General features: G+C 38.9%; 2 protein-coding genes across 3 annotated transcripts in view; one reads left to right on the top strand and one right to left on the bottom strand.

Moving 5' to 3' along the window:
- The window catches only part of ak6 (adenylate kinase 6), a 30217-nt gene extending 27845 nt beyond the window's left edge, over nt 1–2372 (bottom strand). Inside the window, exons 1-2 of the mRNA XM_088410717.1 lie at nt 2239–2372; nt 2030–2096 (exon numbers count right to left, since the gene is read on the bottom strand). Coding sequence (XP_088266843.1) covers nt 2030–2057 — 28 coding nt within the window. The 5' untranslated portion in view covers nt 2058–2096; nt 2239–2372. The remainder of the gene's footprint in view (nt 1–2029; nt 2097–2238) is intronic.
- A 12517-nt stretch (nt 2373–14889) lies between these two features.
- rad17 (RAD17 checkpoint clamp loader component) overlaps nt 14890–26541 on the top strand; it is a 166528-nt gene continuing 154876 nt past the window's right edge. Inside the window, exon 1 of one of the 2 annotated variants that reach the window (XM_088409576.1) lies at nt 14890–14991. The gene's annotated coding sequence lies outside the window, so the exon portion shown is untranslated. Of the gene's footprint in view, nt 14992–17692; nt 17838–26541 lie in introns of those variants that run through there. The other variant, XM_088409568.1, reaches the window with a different exon arrangement.

Raw genomic sequence — 26541 nt, 5'->3', positions numbered from 1 at the left:
AGAGGATTATTGGTGCTCCACTCCCCTCCCTGCAAGACCTGTACACCACCCACCTCAGCTGCAAAGCCATCACAATTGTCACATATACAAGACACCCTGCATACAGTCTGTTCAGCCTTCTGCCCTCCGGAAAGAGGTACAGGAGCCTCCGCTCCCGCACCACCAGACTCAGGAACAACTTTATCCACTAGGCTGTGAGACTGCTGAACTCTCCCCCCTTCCCACCCATGAAACTGCTGAACTCTCTCTCTCTCCCCTCCCTCCTCCCACACTCAGCCCCAGCCAGAAGAAACAACCTAGCTGGCAGCCGAAGTTTAGGTCATTGGACTCCCCCCCACCTAAACTCACACTTTGCTCATGCACTTGCAAAATTCGCATAGACTTGCTGCTGCCATATTTGTTTATAATTATACATTGTAAATATTATGCATTGCACTAGTGATTACACTTAGAACTATAACAACTACCTCAAATGCACACAGCTGGGACAACCACAATCAGTTGTCTTACTTTGTCTCACCCTATTGGATTGTCTTGTCTTGCTTCCTGGTTTTCGTTTTTAGTTTTGCAACACTAGGCAAAGTAGCCCTAACATACTGCACCGTTACTATTGTTAAGAATCTAGTTTTAGGATTATATCGTCCAGCGCACTTGCGCTTTGTTATTGTACATGTAAAACACAGAAGAGGTGAGAAACGCAATTTTGATTCATTTGTATGTTAAGTACACATGTGAAGAAATTGACAATAAAATTGACTTTGACTTGCTTACAAATAACCACAAAGCAAAACATTACAATGCATTTTTAGCCTGAAAATTTTTAGCCCACCCTTAAATTTGTCAAAAACACCGCGCAATCGGAGGAGAACTGTCCGAAAGTTAGGTGCACTTTTGTGCGCGACACCTAAGAGCTGTCTGCGAAAAAGGACCAGTAATCTGACAAACCATTTACAACAGTGCCATAATTACATAAGGGTAGCAAAAAGGGAAATATGCGTCGGTTAGATTTGTGGTGGCGCATTTCGTACGTAGAAGAATGCTGCCACTTCCCACAGTGGATTAACCAGCATTTGGAAACCTTATCAGCAAGATCCGTGTTGCAACTAGCAATAATGACAAGGTAAGCGAACGCTAAATTTCACTGTACAATGGCTATTAATAATTGGCTATAAATAGTTCTGGTGCAAACAGTTCAGGTTATCCCCCGCCTACTACCTGAAGCCAGCTGAGATAGGCACCAGCAAGCCTGCGGATAAGCAGCTCTAGAAAATGGATGAAGCACACAATAACAATGATGTACTGTAGGCTAGCTGCTCAGGTTAGCCCCACCAAAACAATCTATTTTTGAAACATCTGTCTCTAACATCTGCCGACTGAACTTGAACATATAAATTGGGATACACACTAACTGTTGTTGGCTACAGCATAAACAATGCATCACTGTGCTGTGAAGCTAAGTAATAAACGGGTTAAAATACAAAAAAATGTGTCTTGTCTTTAAAGGTTTACAATACAATACAGATGGAATGATTTGTGCTCGTTTTAGGTTTAGGCCAACCTTTCACTGGATGTGTAATGAGCGCAATGAGCTCCATTTACAATGGCAAATCTATGTTTTCGATTATGGTGAGGAGAGTAATATATAGCCTAAGTAATGCAATAGTAGTGTAATGCGTTACATTTCGAATTCAGTAATATTGTACTGTAACTAATTACTTTGAAATGACAGTAATAAGTAATAAATATGCATTGCAGTTTTGAAGTAACTTGTCCAACACTGTATATACACACACACACATGCATATATACGTATACACATGCGCAAATCCGTGTATATACATACATATATCCTCAGAAACCCGTGGAGGAATTAGTTGATCATTTAATCTAATTGTCAGGATACCTACATAAGAGACTAAGATAACATAGTTCCAAAAACATTCACGCTCGGAATCACTAAATATGTAGCTATTGCTTTTTGTAAAGTAAACACCACTTAAGACACAAAGATACTCTGAGAGTGGCCTACCTGTTAAAAGAATGTTTGGTAATCTCATGTTCTTAACTTGCTCGCACCCGCGTGGGCTATTAGCAACCTGACAAGAAAAACACACACACACATGCTTAATCTTTAAAATGTTGTCTCGCTTATTTCAAGTTAACATATAGCATGAAAATATCACACCAGAAATAGCCTTGCGGTAACTTAGTTAGAATTCTAGAATAAATTTGCCTCACATTTGCACATGTGAATGGTAGGAGATACGACGTAGTAGTCCAACACACCGACGACCGACGCCTTAGCCTGCAGCCGAAGAATTTTGGAACTCGGACTTCCGACTTCCGGTGATTGGAAAAGTGTACTCGAACGCCCCCTTGACCTGGGAGGTCCATGTTGCGAAATAGGAGAAAAGGGTTTACAATTGCAGGTCACTGTCCGCCACTGTCCGGGCAAACAGGGTCACTGTTCGGAGGCGTGAAGTGCATGATTATGGGATTGGACGGTTCTTAAATCTTTGACCGGTGATTCAAAGTCAGAAGCGTGCAGTTCACGCCTTTTCGGTCACTCTGCAATAAATACTGATGCTCAAAAATAAAACAAGAAATTATTCAGGGATTTACGATTGATTTGTAATAAATTAGGATAATTACAAAATATAAATGGTCTTGTTATTCTCTAATTGTACTCTTTGTTCAAGATAAACTGAAGTGCACACAAATAATACAGGTTGGACTGTTAATTCTTAATTCATGCATTGCATGACTATAAATTTGGAAAATGAGCAATAAATGCTGGAAAACATCGCAATTAAATATTTGTCAGCCAATAACAATTAATAAAACAAATAATAAAAATAACAATTGGCTGGCAACCAGTTCAGGGTGTCCACCACCTACTGCCCAAAGCCAGCTGGGATATGCATCAGCAAGCCTCATGAAGATAAACAGCTCTAGAAAATTTATCAAGGTCGTGACTCAGACAGGTTGAACAGGTTGATTTTGAACCCAGGGACACGCAGGAAACAGCGTGGAGTTGAGATAAATGGTTTATTAACACGAAAAGCACGCACCGCGTGGGATCTAACTAAATTAGTTCAAAGTACAACAGAAGGATGATGTAGAGACTCATAGTACAACTAAAAGAGACTATGCAAAAGTGCAAGTAACTTACTAAGACTTGGGGGGCAGAACTAGCAAGCGGACGTCGCCAAAAGTACAAAGTAACAAAGCAAACTGCTGGCCAGCAGGCAGACTAGATCCTAAGAGAGAAAGTAGCAAATAATAACACTGGGTGTGTGTGTGTGTGTGTGTGTGTGTGTGTGTGTGTGTGTGTGTGTGTGTGTGTGTGTGTGCGTGTGTGTGTGGTGGTGGGGGGGGGGGGGTTTCTAAGAGTCGAGGGAACGAAAGAGTTGAGGGAACGAGGAACTGGCATGGACACCGAAAGGCTGCAAAAGAAATAATCCGGCGACACCCTTCAACTCTGACCGCACCTAAATAGTCTCCTGATTAGAACAAGGAGCAGGTGTGCGGCCAGTGGTTCTGCTCCCCAATCTGCAACACAGGACACTCATTAGGGACACGGAGTGTGACAAAATTAGTGGATGGATGTCAGCCAATAATGACTTTTCATTATTTTATTATCATTACTACTATTCAAAATATTAATAAAAATATTAAATGGATTCGAGTTTAACAACTATCCAGATTAATTCTAGGCACCTTCTTGTGACAATTTTGTTATGTACAATACTGTACAGTGCAAAATCTAATCTGAAAATGGGTTTGGTCACCAGTTTCACCCACTGATCTAAACACTACGGCCTGTTAGTTTTAGATTGAATTCAGCTGTGTGTAAAAATAAAATTTAAAGTTTTTTTTTTTGTTTGTTGGCAGGTTCACTCACAGACCTTCAAAGTTGAACATGTACCAGCCAGTGCCCATTTCCAAAGGCTCATAATTGGTATGTTTAGGTTTTATACCCACTATTTCCCAAGTAGAATTTGTAACTTGAACAATTTCATGTTGTCATGGTAAGCAATTTATACTAATATGAAAATGAATGTATTGTTAGTTCAAGGGATGTTAAATACATTAGTTTCAGGGCACTTAAACTTCTTAAGTGCTCATTGATATTGATGTGTTTACCAATAGTGCTAGTACTTCAGATAACGAAAAGGTTTATTAAAACAAATGTCATAAACTTAGAGAAACACCTTTCACACTTTCTAACCCTGTACAGAGAAGTCAGGCTGATGTTGACCGAATACAGTGACCTGGTCTTGTTACTATTTTTCAATCCCTAGTTCACTTTGAACTGTGCGTAGTGAGTAGCATATCTGTATAAGCTGTATTTTGCAAAAGTGATTTCTCATTGTTCTATGAGCTCTGGAGGACCGCCAGAGGCAGTGCTAAAAGCACAGAATAAGCCTTCACACAAGCGCAAGACGAGAATGCATACCATAGAAAAAGTCATGAGGGTGACACTGAGGACATATATACATAAGGCAGCGTCACCCGGTAGTCTGTCCCTCAGAACCTACTTGCGAGACAACGCAGAAACAAGGAATTCCAGTCTCTGACGGTCATCTGGGGCTCATAGAACCACTGTTACATGCATAACTGTCGTTCTATTTCGACCCTCCAGACCGCCAGAGGCAGTGCTAAAAACACGGAATGACGAATAACAGCAAGGTCACGAGGAGACCTCAGCACTCACCTCAACCTCACCGTAGATGCCCGTGAGGAACCCAGGACCACAGACAAAGGATGGGGGGCAGCAACATCCACACCATCGCCTGGCACTTTTGCTAGGTTCTACTACCAGGAAGCAGCGTCACAAACATCTATCAAGGCAACCCCTTTCAGTACAGCCCAAGAAGTTGTCAGGGTTATCTTTAAAAGTAGACTAAGACAAGCCCAGCTGCTAAACAACAAAATAGTATCTCAGACCAGCCAAGATTGACTTTTCTCTGCCTAGGCAAAGGGGAAAAAGCTTGGCGTACAAACTCATGCGTTGCCAACAGCATTTTCGTCGCTCAAGCGTCCCCGTCTGCTTTTTATTCGTTCAGCAAAGCATTGCACATTACAAGACTTATGTCTTGTAATGTGCAATGCTTTGCTGAAAGAACCAGCCGGGCGCCACTAACAGCTGGGCCAAGGTCCCAGCTCACACTTTCCTGCGTCAACAGCTTAATCTAAGGACTGGGGCGAGATGAACTACGACTGCATAGATGAAGAGCAATGCACACTATTCTTGACAAGAAATAAGCACATAATGATAACAACCTAATATATGATTCTCTTCACAGAAGTTGCGACACTCCTACTAGAATGGACTCCTGAAGGCAAGGGGTGTTCCAAAGTCCCGCAAGCATGCATGATCACGTTAATGATCCAGTGAGACCAACGTTGTTTGGCAAGAGGGCAGCCCTTGGAAGGTCCCCCTCATGAAACGAAAAGCTGAGACAACTTATGAAATGTCGCCGTAGTATCTACATAAGAATGTAGAGCCTGCACAGGGCACAAGAGGTCGGCAGCGGGACCAACGTCCCCCAGGCTCGGGCATAAAATGAGCAATGCGTAAAGGTTTGTTGACATAGGAAGAGGATCGCACCTTCGAAACGAAAGCAGCATTTGGCCACAGAGTGACCAGGGTTCCATCAGGGTGCCACTTGATGCAGCAACAAGGCAGGCAATTCCCCAACTTGTTTGGCCGAGAAAACAGAGAGCAAAAATAGAGTCCAGAGAAACCCACTTGAGAGGCACCTCACACACGGGTTCAAAAGGAGGCCGGCACAAGGAGTCAAGCAACACGTGCAGGTCCCGGGCCAGAATACATGGTGCACTGTTTAGCTGGAGACGCTGGGCCCCATTTATGAAGAAGGAAAAGAGGGGGCGGGGCTGGAGACGTTGGGCCCCGTTTATGAAGAAGGAAACGAGCGGGTGGCGCCCTAATGAGTCGCCATCAACCGCCGCGTGACGGGTCGGAATGGCAGTGACTTAAACCTTCAACGTGGAAGGTGAGCAAACCTAATCCAGAAGAGACTGCAGAAATTACAAGATAGCAGGAACAGGACAAGCCACTGGGTCCGTGGCAAGTGTTGCACACCATGACACAAACAACTTCCACCTGTTGTCGTACAATAACCGCGTGGAAGTAACCCTGACGTTGACAATAATTCTCCTGACTGAATCAAAGCAGCAGCTCAGCTATGGGTCGGGCCCCTTAGAGGCCAAACACACAGGCAAAACCGATGAAGGTGGGGATGCCACACTCACCCCTCTTGCTGGGACAACAGATCCGACCAGGCTGGAAGATGACAAGGGTTGGCAAAACACAGACTGTGGAGCAGCAAAGGGGGGACACCAGCAACAGTGTGTGGCCCATCTGAAGGACCCTCCGGAGCACCATCCAGGTCAGGAGAAGAGGGGAATAGGAGACAAAACGGCCAAGGACGCGCCAGGGCCTCTGCCCCAGTGGACTGCTGACTTCTTTCAGAGAGAACCAAAGGGGAAAGATGAGCAAAGAGCTCAACCCCCACCTGGCCAAAACGAGCCCATATAGCGGAGGGCGGAGAGTAAACCACAACCCCGACTGACACAGTCAATGGGCCACAAACGACGAAAGGAAATAAATAAACCGCAAAAAGCGCGGCACTCATATGGCATGCAAACCAATATGTGAAAGGTTTATCAGAGACAGACTACCGGGTGACGCTGTCACGCTGTCTTAGATATGTCCCCCATATACATTTTTGACGATATGCATTCTCATCTTGCGCTTGCGCAAAGGCAAATTCCGTGCTTTTAGGACCACCTCTGGCGATCTGGAGGGGCAAAATAGAACTCTGCAGGGACGTACCGTGTCAGTCATGAAACACACCCACAGCACAGGCACAAACATTGTCGATGAAGAGGCGAGCCGATGTTCACCAGACTATTGTGAATCTCTTACCTAGATTTCTGTTATAATTAAATGGAATTTCAAGTGTAAACTCTCCATTGTAATCATGTTTGATCATGTACAGATTAGACTTCAATTCAACGCCCGGGCCTCTGCTTATATGACCACAGCTGCGTGAGACTTCAAAGGAAAGGGCTAACTTTTCACTTACTGTACAGTGTTTAATCGTCAGACTTACCCATACCCGGTGGCCACCGGGATCATTGATTGACGGCATCCATAACCAGCAACAGAAATTGAGACAGGGAGAAGACATGAACGGTGTGTACAGTTTTTTTTTTTCTTGTTGGTTTTCTTGTTGGCATGCTTGTTGAACTAAAAAGGTTGAAAGCCCTCCCCAAGGTCCAAACGAAAAAATAAAAAGCGCCGCGCTAGTCTTGTTGAAGTGAAAGGGAGGTTGAAAGCCTTGCTCATGGCCCAAAAAAACAAATAATGAGGTTGAAGTCCTACCTGAGGCCCTAACAACAAAATAAAAAGTGGATTGAGAGGCTTGCACTTTTGATACCTAGGATAAGAAAATCTGCAATTCCTAAAAGATTAAGACAAGAACATGTTCCAGTTCTGTGTCTTGATAAGTGATACCTAGAATAAGATCAACACAATTATTCGTGTTGTAGTTTGCAAGTCCTGTGTTATGGGCCGTCATTTATTGCCCTCCGAAACATAACAAGGACTTTTTCAGGAGTTTTCTGAGTTTTTGGCAGACTGCCTCCCAAAATATGATAAACTCCTGAGATTTTAATGTTCACGTCTGTTGTTCTTCATACCAGTTTGCCACAGATTTTAAAAGGCTTTTAGTGTCTTTTAATTTATTCCAATCAGTGGATAAACCTACTAATCATTTTGGGCATGATTGATTGATTGACTTTATTATTTCTGCTGGACTCTAAATCTCCATTTTTGAGATCTCTGAGACTGTCCCCGCAGATCATTTCCCCATTATTTTTTCAGCAGTTTGTGCTTTTCAATGAATGTGTCCAATCTTGTGTTTACTAATTTTTCTAAAATCTTGGAAAACTGTGGAAGCAATGAGCCAGGCCTGTAATTCATAAAGTTATGTTTGTCTCCGGATTTGTATAATGGTATTATTTTTGCTACTTTCATTTTACTAGGGAATTTGCCAGTTAGGAAAGACAAGTTAGAGATGTGGGTTAATGGTTTTGATATTCCATCAATTACTTTTTTGACTATTGCCATGTCAATTTAATCACAGTCTGTCGACACTTTGTTCTTGAATTTGTTTACTATATCTTTAACTCTATTTTCTTCTGATGGTCCAATAAAGAATGAATCTTGATTTCTTTCCAAGTTGAGGTTATCAGAAGCTTCGTTAGTTATATCAGATTTTATTTTATTTGCCAAGTCAGGACCTACATTAACAAAGAATTTATTAAAACCATTGACCACATCCACCATATTGTTTAAGGTCTTGTCTTGATCAATAATGTGTGCTGGATAACTAGAGCCTCTCACACCATTTCTAATAATACTATTCAATACACTCCATAAACCTTTAATATTGTTCTTATTATACTCTAGTAATTTATTAAAATAATCCTTTTTACATGCTCTCATAATGTTAATTAACTTATTTTTATATTTACTTTCGGTATCTATTTTTCTGCATTTAATAAAGTTTCTGTACATAGTATTTTACGTCTTGCAAGCATTTTGTAAACCCTTAGTTAGCCATGGGATGTCATTGTATTTTCGTTTTCTAACGTATCATTTAATGGGACAGTATTTATCAAACAATACTTGGAATGTTTTCAGAAATTATTAATATGCTATGTCTGCGTCTTCTGCTTCATAAATTATGTTCCAATTTTGTTTAACAAGATTGTTTTAAAATACTGTCATGGATTATTAATTTCTGACTCTTTTATAGATATATTTATTGACATCCAAGTCCTCCCTGTAGTTGCAATCATAGATTACAAACACTGGCAAGTGGTCGCTGATGTCGTTAACTAGAAGCCCACTCACTATTTTATCCTCTAGCACATTTGTCAGTATATTGTCTATTAACGTTGCCCTATGTGCAGTAACTCTGCTTGGTCTTGTGATCTTAGGAAGTAAGCCCATATTGTATATGTTATTTATGAATTCCTCTGTGCCTTTATGCTTGTTTGGGTTCATCAAGTCCACATTCATGTCTCCACAAACAAACAACATATTTTGATTTGCCGATGTAAACATGTACCTGGCGTTCTGTATATACAACTAACTATAACATTTTTCCTTTTTTTCCATATTTATTTGTACTGTAACACATTCCATTATACCATATCAACAACTGCTGACATACATTCCACTACTTTATAGTTGAGACTCATATCCACATACAAAGCCACAGCCTCCTGTTTTGTTTTTTCTACTGATATAGTTTAATTCATATCCATTCAATTGTAATTCATCAACCCCTTTTTCAGGGGTGATCCAGGTCTCTGATATAGTAATTATTTTCAAAGGTTTCTTGAATTGTCCTAAGTAATTTTTGATATCTTTGAAATTGGCATAGAGGTTTCTGCTATTAATGTGGATTATTGAGAAATTATGATCCATCCTGACCGTTGTATTGAACTGATCATCTGAATAGTAGCAGCAGTTGTTGATGATATTTAGGAAGTTATTGTCAGGGTCAATATCATTTTCAATGTCCTGTGATTTATGTTCTGTGAATTCCAATGTTTTCAAACCAATTTTATGTTCTTCTACTCTAATTAGTTATTCAAGAATTCCAGCCTGAAATGAAGGGTTAAAAACGTAACCGTTTCTTTTAGTCAAGTGTTCATTCAAGTAGACCTGCGTTCCTTTCAGCAGTTTTCCTTGTTTGAGTATTTAGGGCCTGAAAAGCAACCGCTGCGAGAGCCCTCTTGTTTTTCTCCAAATTATTATTATTAGAAGGGCCCGAGCAGCTACCGCTGTGAGAGCTCTCTTGTTTTTCTCCATATTATTGTGTGAAGGTGAAACCTTCACACATATGTTATTCCTTGACTTTATTATTGTGTGAAGGTTTCACCTTCACACAATAATAATAATATGTTATTGTGCTCGGCCATTTTCTTTATTATTATTGTGTGAAGGTGGAACCTTCACACATATGTTATTGTGCTCGGCCATTTTCTTTATTATTGTGTGAAGGTGGAACCTTCACACATATGTTATTGTGCTCGGCCATTTTCTTTATTGTGTGAAGGTGGAACCTTCACAATTTATCCGATTCTGACCATTCCAACTTTAATCAATTCCCCCAATGCCCGCCACTCCATTTTTACCCACAATTCAAAAATTACCCATAATTCCACTTTTTCAGTTTTTCCCTTCTATCTTTGCCATTTTTCATCCGATTCTGACCGTTCCAACTTTCATCAATTCCCCCGATGCCCGCCACTCCATTTTTACCCACAATTCAAAAATTACCCATAATTCCACTTTTTCAGTTTTTCCCTTCTATCTTTGCCATTCTTCATCCAATTGCGACCGTTCCAACTTGAATCAATTCACCCAATTCCCGCCATTACATGGTGGTATCTATTTTCTTCTTACCTGAATTAAAAAATTACCCACAATTCCACTTTTTCAGTTTTTCCCTTCTATCTTTTCCATTCTTCATCCGATTGTGACCGTTCCAACATTAATCAATTCCCCTGATGCCCGCCACTCCATTTTTACCCACAATTCAAAAATTACCCATAATTCCACTTTTTCAGTTTTTCCCTTCTATCTTTGCCATTCTTCATCCGATTCTGACCGTTCCAACTTTCATCAATTCCCCCGATGCCCGCCACTCCATTTTTACCCACAATTCAAAAATTACCCATAATTCCACTTTTTCAGTTTTTCCCTTCTATCTTTGCCATTCTTCATCCGATTCTGACCGTTCCAACTTTAATCAATTCCCCCAATGCCCGCCACTCCATTTTTACCCACAATTCAAAAATTACCCATAATTCCACTTTTTCAGTTTTTCCCTTCTATCTTCACCATTCTTCATCCGATTTTTACCGTTCTAACTTTAATCCATTCTCCCAATGCCCGCCACTCCATTTTTACTCACAATTCAAAAATTTCCCACAATTCCACTTTTTCAGTTTTTCCCTTCTACCTTTGCCATTCTTCATCCGATTGCGACCGTTCCAAGTTTAATCGATTCATCCAATTCCCCCCATTCAATGGTAGTTTGAATTTTCTTCTTTCCAGAGTTCAAAAATTACCCACAATTCCACTTTTTCAGTTTATCACTTCTATCTTTGTCATTCTTCATCCGATTCGGACCGTTCCAACTTTAATCAATTCCCCCAATTCCCACCATTCCACATCATTCAACACCTTTGCCTTCAGAGGTTACACCTTCACACGCAATTTCTTCAGAAATTGCAAATATTCTAGTTGTGTGAAGGTGGAACCTTCACACATATGTTATTGTGCTCGGCCATTTTCTTTATTATTATTATTATTGTGTGAAGGTGAAACCTTCACACTTATGTTTTTCTCCACCTTTATTGTGTGAAGGTGAAACCTTCACACTTATGTTTTTCTCCACCTTTATTATTGTGTGAAGGTGAAACCTTCACACTTATGTTTTTCTCCACCTTTATTATTATTATTATTTTTTTTATTCCGACCGTTTTTTAGGTACGTTTCAACTCATTCCCAGTTCATCCAATTCATGCCGTTCAAACTTCATATCATTCTACATATTCATGTTTAGTGCGGGTCTATTTTTCAAGTTTCAACTTTTCATCGTTTTCCTACAATTTAAGTTTTTGTACCGTAAAAATGGCCTAATGTTAAGTGAATGGGCTGGTCTTCGTGCTTTATTTTTAAACTTTAACGTTTTCGATATCTCCTATGTCTCCGTGGCGCATGGGATTTGTGTACCGCATTCGCACTTCATGTTGTGGGTTCAATCCCAGGCTGCGTCATTTTTTAGTTGTGTGAGTCTTTTTTAGTTAGTGCGGGTCTATTTTTCAAGTTTCAACTTTTCATCGTTTTCCTACAATTTAAGTTTTTGTACCGTAAAAACGGCCTAATGTTAAGTGATTGGAGCGTTCTTCCTACTTCCTTTTAAAGCGTTCACGGTTTCGTCATTTCCCGTGGCTCAGACGTTCTGTTGACGTATATCTTCTACATGTTCGTGCGTTCGATCCCCGCTGTGTCTTTTCACACATTCAGTGTTTTTTTTCAGTTAATTCAGTATTTTTTTTTTGGTTTCAACTCCTTCCCAGTTCATCCAATTCATGCCGTTCGAACTTCATATCATTCCACATATTCACGTGAAGTGCTTTTTTATTTTTCAAGGTTCAACTATTCATCGTTTTCCTACAATTTACGTTTTTTATACTATTCATATTTAAAGAATTTAGCCTTTTCAAACTGTTCTTACTTTCATTTCATCTTACTTTTCATTCGACAGTTGAACTTTTCTCAGTTTTTTTAACTTTGTATTATTCGTAATACTTCACAGATTCACCTTCAAACATACTTCATTCCCTTTATATAAAGCTTTTTTACAGTGTGGTCTGACACCGCCCCCCAGTGGCCCAGTGGTAGAGTTGTCATCTTCAACGTGTCCGTGTCCCGGTTCGGGCAAATCGCGTTTCACGTTTACAGTTGTTTTTTCTCTTCTGCTTTTAATTCGGATCATCCACACTTTTTTAAGATTAAAACATTCGGATTTTTTTCAGTTTTCAACTTTGTGTTATTCATATTTTTTCACACATTCACATCATTCCACAGTTCAACTTTGTTCAATTTTTCAACTTTGTATTATTCATATTTCTTCACATTACCATTATACCACAGTTCAACTTTCAGCTAAAATTCAAGTTTTTCTACCGTAAAAAATGGCCTAATGTTAAGTGAATGCTGTGATTCAAAAACATGCAGGATACAAGCCCTCGAGGACTGGAGTTTGAAACCTACAGTTTAGTTACACAAAGTACACCATTTCCCATGATGCCGTCGGGCGGCCATCTTAGACCACTGAAGACTCCAACTCCCATCTGCCCTCATGGGCGGCCATCTTGGATATTTTCTTAGACGTCTCATTACCTGTCACTTCTGCTTCCACCTAGTACAGCATCTGGCTTGGTGAACTCAGCTTGATTCATACATTCAGTTTTTTTCAGTTTTTCAGTTTTCAACTTTGTTTTATTCATATTTCAAGCACTAAAAAAACTGAAAAGTTTGCTTAGGCATCATTTTTTAACTCCTGATAATGAGCTAATCATTTGAATGAGGTGGATTTGAATGAGGTGGATTGTGGATTGCTTGAAACAGTGAAGCATTGTGAATAATACAAAGTTGAAAAACTTTGTATTTTCTCTTCTGCTTTTACTTCGGATCATCCACACTTTTTTACGATTCAAACATTCGTTTTTTTTTTCAGTTTCTCAGTTTTTCAACTTTGTCGGATTCATAATTTTTCACAGATTCACTTCATTCTCCAGTTCAACTTTTTCAGTTTTTCATTCATATCTTCAAATTCCACAGTTCAACTTTTATTCAGTTTTTCAACTTTGTATTCATATTTCTTCACAGATTCACACCATTCAATCGTTCCACGTAATTCCACTTTTCACCTCCCAAACCTTCAACGGTTTCACCTTCACACGCAATTTCTTCAGAAATTGCACATTTTCTAGTTATTATTATTTTTTTTATTCCGACCGTTTTTTAGGTACGTTTCAACTCATTCCCAGTTCATCCAATTCATGCCGTTCAAACTTCATATCATTCCACATATTCATGTTTAGTGCGGGTCTATTTTTCAAGTTTCAACTTTTCATCGTTTTCCTACAATTTAAGTTTTTGTACCGTAAAAATGGCCTAATGTTAAGTGAATGGGCTGGTCTTCGTGCTTTATTTTTAAACTTTAACGTTTTCGATATTTCCCATGTCTCCGTAGCTCATGGGATTTGTGTATCGCATTCGCACTTCATGTTCGTGGGTTCAATCCCAGGCTGCGTCATTTTTTAGTTGTGTGAGTCTTTTTTAGTTAGTGCGGGTCTATTTTTCAAGTTTCAACTTTTCATCGTTTTCCTACAATTTAAGTTTTTGTACCGTAAAAACGGCCTAATGTTAAGTGATTGGAGCGTTCTTCCTACTTCCTTTTAAAGCGTTCATGGTTTCGTCATTTCCCGTGGCTCAGAAGTTCTGATGACGTATATCTACTACATGTTCGTGCGTTCGATCCCCGCTGTGTCTTTTCACACATTCAGTGTTTTTTTCAGTTAATTCAGTATTTTTTTTTTGGTTTCAATTCCTTCCCAGTTCATCCAATTCATGCCGTTCGAACTTCATATCATTCCACATATTCACGTGAAGTGCTTTTTTATTTTTCAAGGTTCAACTATTCATCGTTTTCCTACAATTTACGTTTTTTATACTATTCATATTTAAAGAATTTAGCCTTTTCAAACTGTTCTTACTTTCATTTCATCTTTTCATTCCACAGTTGAACTTTTTTCAGTTTTTGAACTTTGTATTATTCGTAGTTCTTCATAGATTCACGTTCAAAAATACTTCATTCCCTATATTTCAAGCTTTCACAGTGTGGTCTTACACTGCCCCACAGTGGCCCAGTGGTAGAGTTGTCATCTTCAACATGTCCGTGTCCCGGTTCGGGCAAATCGCGTTTCACGTTTACAGTTCAACTTTCAGCTACAATTCAAGTTTTTGTACCGTAAACATTGTCTAATGTTAAGTGAATGGTGTTGTTAAGAAGTTTCTGATTATACTTAACGATTTCGTGTTTGAATCGTTCTGTTATTACTATTTACGTCTGGACATGTTTCTCCTGTGGTCATGTGATCTTCCTAGCAACCGCCTAGCAACTAATCACAAGTTGTGTTTCATTCCTGCACTACCAATCAGGACTCTGTTTACACTATCATAGGTTGTTTTGCTCTTTCACCGGTAGTCGGCAGGTATCGTTGTAACGGACAGTCATTTTTTCTGCTTTCAATCATTCTGTGGATTATCTCATTCCTTTCATTATTATTCCGTGCGTCCATGAGAATGTAAGTACAGTTTGAATATGTTGTCCGTTCGTGGTTTTGGATACATGTTTACGTTTGCACTGCTTCACTTTGTCCATTAATGTCTAAGTTGTTATTGCACCTAAGTTTGGTATAATTGCTAAAAGCAAATATACCGTACTTTTCATACTTCACTTTTAGTATTCACGTTAAAGTTTCATCCACAAAAAGTGCGTGTTTGTCGCATGTTTGCCGTGTGTGCCAATGTGATCTTTCCGCCGTAAGGGAGTGACGTCACCGCCCACTCAAATCTATTCGGCTCCATTAACCCTTTCCTACCTAACGCACATTTTGGAACGATTGGGTTGAATTCATTCTTCCTATCATTGTACGGTATGTTTGCCTGTGTTGTTTATGTTATTCTAAGCTAATATAGAGTCATGTGAGCATATGATGTAACATATTGTACAATGTTAGTTATGTTAGTTATCAATGTTTAGTGAATGTTCTCTGCTCTCCTTTGCAGAGACCACACACCCACAATCAAACATAGAACACACACAGAACACACAAACACAGAAACACACACACACCAACCCAGATAAATAAATAGAACATTATATACAAATAAAGAGTGGCATGAGAGTGTGCATCGTCTTTATGTTCTGGCCGGACAACCAGATAAGATTGAGGATCCTCTGAATCAGTCAAGTACAGTCCTTTCAAGGAGGTCACAAGTTTGGACGCTACTCCGACACCTCCATTACAGGTGTGATTCAAAAACATGCAGGATACAAGCCCTCGAGGACTGGAGTTTGACACCTATAGTTTAGTTACACAAAGTAATCCATTTCCCATGTTGCCATCGGGCGGCCATCTTAGACCACTGAAGACTCCAACTCCAATCTGCCCTCATGGGCGGCCATCTTGGACATTTTATTAGACGTCTCATTACCTTTCACTACTGCTTCCACCTAGTACAGCATCTGGCTTGGTTAACTCAGCTTGATTCATACGTTTTAGTTTTTTTCAGTTTTTCAACTCTGTATTATTCACATTTCTTCACTGTTTCACATCAATCCACAATCCACCTCATTCAATCCACCTCATTCAAATGATAAGCTCATTCATTAACAGGAGTTTAAAACTCCAGTCCTCGAGGGCTGATATCCTGCATGTTTTTGAATCACATCATTCACTTAACATTAGGCCTAATGTCACAGATTCACACTATTCCAGTTCAACTTTTCTCAGTTTTTCAACTTTGTAGGATTCATAATTTTTCACAGATTCACATCATTCTCCAGTTCAACTTTTTCAGTTTTTCATTCATCTTCAAATTCCACAGTTCAACTTTTTTACAGTTTTTCAACTTTGTATTCATATTTCTTCACAGATTCACACCATTCAATCGTTCCACATCATTCCACTTTTCAACTCCCAAACCTTCAACGGTTTCACCTTCACACGCAATTTCTTCAGAAATTGCACTTTTTCTAGTTATTATTATTTTTATTTTTTTTATTCCGACCGTTTTTTAGGTACGTTTCAACTCATTCCCAGTTCATCCAATTCATGCCGTTCAAACTTCATATCATTCCACATATTCATGTTTAGTGCGGGTCTATTTTTCAAGTTTCAACTTTTCATCGTTTTCCTACAATTTAAGTTTTTGTACCGTAAAAATGGCCTAATGTTAAGTGAATGGGGTGGTCTTCGTACTTTATTTTTAAACTTTAACGGTTTCCGCGTTTCCTATGTCCCAATGGCTCATGGGATTTTTGTACCGCATTCGCACTTCATGTTCGTGGGTTCAATCCCAGGCTGCGTCATTTTTTAGTTGTGTGAGTCTTTTTTAGTTAGTGCGGGTCTATTTTTCAAGCTTCAACTTTTCATCGTTTTCCTACAATTTAAGTTTTTGTACCGTAAAAACGGCCTAATGTTAAGTGATTGGAGCGTTCTTCCTACTTCCTTTTAAAGCGTTCACGGTTACGTCATTTCCCGTGGCTCAGACGTTCTGTTGACGTATATCTACTACATGTTCGTGCGTTCGATCCCCGCTGTGTCTTTTCACACATTCAGTGTTTTTTTTCAGTTAATTCAGTATTTTTTTTTTTTGGTTTCAATTCCTTCCCAGTTCATCCAATTCATGCCGTTCGAACTTCATATCATTCCACATATTCACGTGAAGTGCTTTTTTATTTTTCAAGGTTCAATTATTCATCGTTTTCCTACAATTTACGTTTTTTATACTATTCATATTTAAAGAATTTAGCCTTTTCAAACTGCTCTTACTTTCATTTCATCTTTTCATTCCACAGTTGAACTTTTTTCAGTTTTTTAACTTTGTATTATTCGTAGTTCTTCATAGATTCACGTTCAAAAATACTTCATTCCCTATATTTCAAGCTTTCCCAGTGTGGTCTTACACTGCCCCCCAGTGGCCCAGTGGTAGAGTTGTCATCTTCAACATGTCCGTGTCCCGGTTCGGGCAAATCGCGTTTCACGTTTACAGTTCAACTTTCAGCTACAATTCAAGTTTTTGTACCGTAAAAATTGTCTAATGTTAAGTGAATGGTGTTGTTAAGAAGTTTCTGATTATACTTAACGATTTCGTGTTTGAATCGTTCTGTTATTACTATTTACGTCTGGACATGTTTCTCCTGTGGTCATGTGATCTTCCTAGCAACCGCCTAGCAACTAATCACAAGTTGTGTTTCATTCCTGCACTACCAATCAGGACTCTGTTTACACTATCATAGGTTGTTTTGCTCTTTCATCGGTCAGTCGGCAGGTATCGTTGTAATGGACAGTCATTTTTTTCTGCTTTCAATCATTCTGTGGATTATCTCATTCCTTTCATTATTATTCCGTGCGTCCATGAGAATGTAAGTACAGTTTGAATATGTTGTCCGTTCGTGGTTTTGGATACATGTTTACGTTTGCACTGCTTCACTTTGTCCATTAATGTCTAAGTTGTTATTGCACCTAAGTTTGGTATAATTGCTAAAGGCAAATATACCGTACTTTTCATACTTCCCTTTTAGTATTCACGTTAAAGTTTCATCCACAAAATGTGCGTATTTTTCGCTTGTTTGCCGTGTGTGCCAATGTGATCTTTCCGCCGTAAGGGAGTGACGTCACCGCCCACTCAAATCTATTCGGCTCCATTAACTCTTTCCTACCTAACGCACATTTTGGAACGATTGGGTTGAATTCATTCTTCCTATCATTGTACGGTATGTTTGCCTGTGTTGTTTATGTTATTCTAAGCTAATATAGAGTCATGTGAGCATATGATGTAACATATTGTACAATGTTAGTTATGTTAGTTATCAATGTTTAGTGAATGTTCTCTGCTCTCCTTTGCAGAGACCACACACCCACAATAAAACATAGAACACACACAGAACACACAAACACAGAAACACACACACACCAACCCAGATAAATAAATAGAACATTATATACAAATAAAGAGTGGCATGAGAGTGTGCATCGTCTTTATGTTCTGGCCGGACAACCTGATAAGATTGAGGATCCTCTGAATCAGTCAAGTACAGTCCTTTCAAGGAGGTCACAAGTTTGGACGCTACTCCGACACCTCCATTACAGGTGTGATTCAAAAACACGCAGGATACAAGCCCTCGAGGACTGGAGTTTGACACCTATAGTTTAGTTACACAAAGTAATCCATTTCCCATGTTGCCATCGGGCGGCCATCTTAGACCACTGAAGACTCCAACTCCAATCTGCCCTCATGGGCGGCCATCTTGGATATTTTATTAGACGTCTCATTACCTCTCATCACTGCTTCCACCTAGTACGGCATCTGGCTTGGTTAACTCAGCTTGATTCATACGTTTTAGTTTTTTTCAGTTTTTCAACTCTGTATTATTCACATTTCTTCACTGTTTCACATCAATCCACAATCCACCTCATTCAATCCACCTCATTCAAATGATAAGCTCATTAACAGGAGTTTAAAACTCCAGTCCTCGAGGGCTGATATCCTGCATGTTTTTGAATCACATCATTCACTTAACATTAGGCCTAATGTCACAGATTCACATTATTCCAGTTCAACTGTTCTCAGTTTGTTAACTATGTAGGATTCATAATTTTTCACAGATTCAAATCATTCTACAGTTCAACTTTTTTTCAGTTTTTCATTCATCTTCAAATTCCACAGTTCAACTTTTTTCAGTTTTTCAACTTTGTATTCATATTTCTTCACAGATACACACCATTCAATTGTTCCACATCATTCCACTTTTCAACTCCCAAACCTTCGACAGTTTCACCTTCACACGCAATTTCTTCAGAAATTGCACATTTTCTAGTTATTATTCTTATTCTGCCTGTTTTTCGACGGATTTCAGCTCATTCCCAGTTTATCCGATTCACACCGTTCCAATTTGACACTATTCCAGTTAAGCGCCCGAAGGGCGTTTCCATTTTTGGAATTCCAAGTATTCACAGTTTTCCCAGAATTCCAGGTTTTCCACCCCAAAAAGGCCCGTTGACTTACATTGGGTCATTTTTTGTTTCATTATTACAGCTTTCCCTTTTCATATTTTCAATATTTAACTCATTCATCTCGTTTTAGGGATCCTTCCCATCATTCCAGTAATTGATACATTCCAATATTTTCCCATAATTCCATATTTTTCATCCTTCAAATATTCATAATTCATTTCCAATGGGAGGGCTTCCCATTCATTCCCAATGGGAGATTAAACATTTTACATTTTGAGCTTTCCTATTTCATATTCATAACATTTATCTCATACATTTCGCCTTATGGCTCATTCCCACCATTGTAACAGTTAATAATTATTAATATTTTCCCATAATTCAATATTTTTCATTTATAACAATTCATATTTCATTCCCAGTGGTGGATTTAACATGTTTTACTTGAAGCTTCTCCACTTCACACTCACATTAATCAGTCAATACATTCCCCAATATCAATACTACTCATATTCACACCTTCCAGTAATTCATAACTATTTTCATATTTTTACCCATAATTCCTCATTCCCATTTTCCTCACCAAACTTTGTAACCTTCTATCTTGGCCATTCCTGCTCCGATTCCCACCGTTCCAACTTTAATCGATTCCCCCGATGTCCGCCATTTCATTCGTGTATCCATTTACCTCTTCCCAAAAATTCAAAATTTTCCCACAATTCCACACACTGTACCTTTAATGAACCAATTCATTTTCAATGAGGTCATTCATTGTGTGGGCGTTCGGCCTTCAGTGACTACTGTTTAGGTAGACAAAGTACTCCATTTCCCATGGGGTCATCAAGCGGCCATCTTGGACACTTGCCCACATACACTAAGACACCATTTCCCATCAACCCTCAGGGGCGGCCATCTTGGATATCTGATCAGACAGCTCATGAGCGCTCAGCCCAACTTCCACCCAGTATGGCGGCCATCTTGGTTTACTCAGAACAATAAAAACAACACTCTCCTTATGTTGAACATCAAAACTATTAAATATAATCCCCCAAAATTCAAAATTTGAACTTTAAGTGTACTTTTTTCTTACTTTTTGAAATTTTGTGATACTTTACAAAATTTGAAAAATAATTGTTTTTTCACTTTAATGACTATAGGTGTTTGTCCGATTCAGGCCGATTCAGCGTTTAACCATTCATCTTGACCCTTCCTATGAACTCAAAGTGTCATTTACCCACAATGCATCTGTTTTGCATAAGTTATAGCCCCCTAAAACTCGCGAAAAATCAGATTTTTTATGTTTCCTCTTGTGATATCTCCATTTGCGTCCGACATATACTTATTGTTTCAATTTTAGGTGTTTCCCATCATGGGTTAGATTGCCAAGAACACCCCCGCACCAACAATTTATAGTTTTTCCCATTATTTTACCCATAATTCCTCAGTTAATTGTTCTCGCCAAAACATTGTAACCTTCTGTCTTTGCCATTCTTCATTCGATTCCCACCGTTCCAACTTTATATGATTCCATTCATCCCCGCCAATTCATTGGTGTATTCGTTTACCTCTTACCAGAATTCAAAGTTGCACCACAATTCCACACACTGTACCTTTAATGAACCAATTCATTTTCAATGAGGTCATTCATTGTGTGGGCGTTTGGCCTTTGGTGACTACTGTTGAGGTAGTCAAAGTACTCCATTTCCCACGGGGTTGTCAAGCGGCCATCTTGGACACTTGCCCACATACACTGAGACTCCATTTCCCATCAACCCTCAGGGGCGGCCATCTTGGATATCTGATCAGACAGCTCATGAGCGCTGAGCCCAACTTCCACCCAGGATGGCGGCCATCATGGTTTACTCAGAACAATAAAAACAACACTCTCCTAATGTTGAACATCCAATTTATTAAATATAATTCCCCAAAATTCAGAATTTGAACTTTAAGTGTACTTTTTTCTTACTTTTTGAAATTTTGTGATATTTTACAAAATTTGAAAAATTATTGTTTTTTCACTTTAATGACTACAGGTGTTTGTCCGATTCAGGCCGATTCAGCGTTTAACCATTCACCTTGACCCTGCCTATGAACTCAAAGTGTCATTTACCCACAATGCATCTGTTTTGCATAAGTAATAGCCCCCTAAAACTCGCGAAAAATCAGATTTTTGATGTTTCCGCTTGTGATATCTCCATTTGCGTCCTACCTATACTTATCGTTCCAACTTTAGGTGTTTCCCATTATGGGTTAGATTGCATGGAACACCCTCGCAACAACAATTTCAAGTTTTTCCCATTTTTTACCCATAATTCCTCAGTTAATTATTCTTGCCAAAACATTGTAACCTTCTGTCTTCGCCATTCTTCATCCGATTCCCATCGTTCCAACTTTAATTGATTCCATTCATCCCCACCAATTCATTGGTGTATTCATTTACCTCTTACCAGGAATCAAAATTTCCCCACTATTCCACACACTGTACCTTTAATGAACCAATTCATTTTCAATGAGGTCATTCATTGTGTGGGCCTTTGGCCTTCGTGGACTACTGTTTAGGTAGACAAAGTACTCTTTTTCCCATGGGATCGTCATGTGGCCATCTTGGACACTTGACTACATACACCGAGACTCCATCTCCCATCAGCCCTCAGGGGCGGCCATCTTGGATATCTGATCAGACATCTCATTCAGTTTTTCCCTTCTATCTTTGCCAGTCTTCATCCGATTCCGACCGTTACAACTTTAATCGATTCCCCCGATTCCCGCCATTCCATTTTTACCCACAGTTAAAAAATTACCCATAATTCCACTTTTTCAGTTTTTCCCTTCTATTTTTGCCATTCTTCATCCGATTGCGACCGTTCCAACTTTAATCAATTCTCCCCAATTCTTGCCATTACATGGTGGTATCTATTTTCCTCTTCCCTGAATTCAAAAATTACCCACAATTCCACTTTTTCAGTTTTTCCCTTCTATCTTCACCATTTTTCATCCGATTCTTATCGTTCCAACTTTAATCAACTCCACCAATACCCGCCATTCCATTTTTACCCATTATTCAAAAATTACCCACAATTCCACTTTTTTAGTTTTTCCCTTATACAATTGCCATTCTTCATCCGATTGCAACCGTTCGAAGTTTAATCGATTCATCCAATTCCCCCCATTCAATGGTGGTTTGAATTTTCCTCTTTCCAGAGTTCAAAAACTACCCACAATTCCACTTTTTCAGTTTATCACTTCTATCTTTGTCATTCTTCATCCGATTCGGACCGTTCCAACTTTAATCAATTCCCCCAATGCCCGCCACTCCATTTTTACCCACAATTAAAATATTACCCACACTTCCACTTTTTTCAGTTTTTCCCTTCTATCTTTGCTATTCTTCATCCGATTCCAACAGTTACAACTTTAATCGATTCCCCCAATTCCCACCATTCCACATCATTCAACACCTTTGCCTTCGGAGGTTACACCTTCACACGCAATTTCTTCAGAAATTGCAAATATTCTAGTTGTGTGAAGGTGGAACCTTCACACATATGTTATTCTACCGCTTTATTGTGTGAAGGTGGAACCTTCACACATATGTTATTGTGCTCGGCCATTTTCTTTATTATTATTATTATTATTCTTATTCTGCCTGTTTTTCGACGGATTTCAGCTCATTCCCAGTTTATCCGATTCACACCGTTCCAATTTCACATTATTCCAGTTAAGCGCCCGAAGGGCGTTTCCATTTTTGGAATTCCAAGTATTCACAGTTTTCCCAGAATTCCCGGTTTTCCACCCCAAAAAGTCCCATTGACTTACATTGGGTCATTTTTTGTTTCATTATTACAGCTCTCCCTTTTCATATTTTCAATATTTAACTTATTCATCTCGTTATAGGGATCCTTCCTATCATTCCAGTAATTAATACATTCCAATATTTTCCCATAATTCCATATTTTTCATCCTTCAAATATTCATAATTCATTTCCAATGGGAGGGCTTCCCATTCATTCCCAATGGGAGATTAAACATTTTACATTTTGAGCTTTCCTATTTCATATTCATAACATTTATCTCATACATTTCGCCTTATGGCTCATTCCCACCATTGTAACAGTTAATAATTATTAATATTTTCCCATAATTCAATATTTTTCATTTATAACAATTCATAATTCATTCCCAGTGGTGGATTTAACATTTTTTACTTGAAGCTTCTCCACTTCACACTCACATTAATCAGTTAATACATTCCCCAATATCAATACTACTCATATTCACACCTTCCAGTAATTCATAACTATTTTCATATTTTTACCCATAATTCCTCATTCCCATTTTCCTCATCCAAAACTTTGTAACCTTCTATCTTGGCCATTCCTGCTCCGATTCCCACCGTTCCAACTTTAATGGATTCCCCCAATTCCCACCATTTCATTTGTGTATCCCCTTTCCTCTTCCCATGATTCAAAAATTACCCACAATTCCACTTTATCAGTTTTTCCCCTCTATCTTTTCCATTCTTTATCCGATTCTGACCATTCCAACTTTAATCAATTCCCCCAATGCCCGCCACTCCATTTTTACCCACAATTCAAAAATTACCCATAATTCCACTTTTTCAGTTTTTCCCTTCTATCTTTGCCATTCTTCATCCGATTCTGACCGTTCCAACTTTCATCAATTCCCCCGATGCCCGCCACTCCATTTTTACCCACAATTCAAAAATTACCCATAATTCCACTTTTTCAGTTTTTCCCTTCTATCTTTGCCATTCTTCATCCAATTGCGACCGTTCCAACTTGAATCAATTCCCCCAATTCCCGCCATTACATGGTGGTATCTATTTTCTTCTTACCTGAATTAAAAAATTACCCACAATTCCACTTTTTCAGTTTTTCCCTTCTATCTTTTCCATTCTTCATCCGATTGTGACCGTTCCAACATTAATCAATTCCCCTGATGCCCGCCACTCCATTTTTACCCACAATTCAAAAATTACCCATAATTCCACTTTTTCAGTTTTTCCCTTCTATCTTTGCCATTCTTCATCCGATTCTGACCGTTCCAACTTTCATCAATTCCCCCGATGCCCGCCACTCCATTTTTACCCACAATTCAAAAATTACCCATAATTCCACTTTTTCAGTTTTTCCCTTCTATCTTTGCCATTCTTCATCCGATTCTGACCGTTCCAACTTTAATCAATTCCCCCAATGCCCGCCACTCCATTTTTACCCACAATTCAAAAATTACCCATAATTCCACTTTTTCAGTTTTTCCCTTCTATCTTCACCATTCTTCATCCGATTTTTACCGTTCTAACTTTAATCCATTCTCCCAATGCCCGCCACTCCATTTTTACTCACAATTCAAAAATTTCCCACAATTCCACTTTTTCAGTTTTTCCCTTCTACCTTTGCCATTCTTCATCCGATTGCGACCGTTCCAAGTTTAATCGATTCATCCAATTCCCCCCATTCAATGGTAGTTTGAATTTTCTTCTTTCCAGAGTTCAAAAATTACCCACAATTCCACTTTTTTAGTTTATCACTTCTATCTTTGTCATTCTTCATCCGATTCGGACCGTTCCAACTTTAATCAATTCCCCCAATTCCCACCATTCCACATCATTCAACACCTTTGCCTTCAGAGGTTACACCTTCACACGCAATTTCTTCAGAAATTGCAAATATTCTAGTTATTATTATTATTGTGTGAAGGTGGAACCTTCACACATATGTTATTCTACCGCTTTATTATTATTATTATTGTGTGAAGGTGGAACCTTCACACATATGTTATTCTACCGCTTTATTATTGTGTGAAGGTGGAACCTTCACACATATGTTATTCTACCGCTTTATTATTGTGTGAAGGTGGAACCTTCACACATATGTTATTGTGCTCGGCCATTTTCTTTATTATTGTGTGAAGGTGGAACCTTCACACATATGTTATTGTGCTCGGCCATTTTCTTTATTATTATTATTATTATTATTCTTATTCTGCCTGTTTTTCGACGGATTTCAGCTCATTCCCAGTTTATCCGATTCACACCGTTCCAATTTGACATTATTCCAGTTAAGCGCCCGAAGGGCGTTTCCATTTTTGGAATTCCAAGTATTCACAGTTTTCCCAGAATTCCCGGTTTTCCACCCCAAAAAGGCCCATTGACTTACATTGGGTCATTTTTTGTTTCATTATTACAGCTTTCCCTTTTCATATTTTCAATATTTAACGCATTCAACTCGTTTTAGGGATCCTTCCCATCATTCCAGTAATTGATACATTCCAATATTTTCCCATAATTCCATATTTTTCATCCTTCAAATATTCATAATTCATTTCCAATGGGAGGGCTTCCCATTCATTCTCAATGGGAGATTAAACATTTTACATTTTGAGCTTTCCTATTTCATTTTCATAACATTTAACTCATACATTTCGCCTTATGGCTCATTCCCACCATTGTAACAGTTAATAATTATTAATATTTTCCCATAATTCAATATTTTTCATGTATAACAATTCATAATTCATTTCCAGTGGTGGATTTAACATTTTTTACTTGAAGCTTCTCTACTTCACACTCACATTAATCAGTTAATACATTCCCCAATATCAATACTACTCATATTCACACCTTCCAGTAATTCATAACTATTTTCATATTTTTACCCATAATTCCTCATTCCCATTTTCCTCACCAAACTTTGTAACCTTCTATCTTGGCCATTCCTGCTCCGATTCCCACCGTTCCAACTTTAATCGATTCCCCCGATGCCCGCCATTTCATTCGTGTATCCATTTACCTCTTCCCAAAAATTAAAAATTTTCCCACAATTCCACACACTGTACCTTTAATGAACCAATTCATTTTCAATGAGGTCATTCATTGTGTGGGCGTTCGGCCTTCAGTGACTACTGTTTAGGTAGACAAAGTACTCCATTTCCCATGGGGTCGTCAAGCGGCCATCTTGGACACTTGCCCACATACACTAAGACTCCATTTCCCATCAACCCTCAGGGGCGGCCATCTTGGATATCTGTTCAGACAGCTCATGAGCGCTCAGCCCAACTTCCACCCAGTATGGCGGCCATCTTGGTTTACTCAGA

The sequence above is a fragment of the Hippichthys cyanospilos genome, chromosome 1, assembly GCF_059441005.1.
Source record: "Hippichthys cyanospilos isolate Australia breed blue-spotted pipefish chromosome 1, RoL_Hcya_1.0, whole genome shotgun sequence".
NCBI classification, from domain to species: domain Eukaryota; kingdom Metazoa; phylum Chordata; class Actinopteri; order Syngnathiformes; family Syngnathidae; genus Hippichthys; species Hippichthys cyanospilos.
The sequence above is the reverse complement of the archived record's forward strand: the minus strand, read 5'-3'. Positions and strand labels throughout refer to the sequence as shown.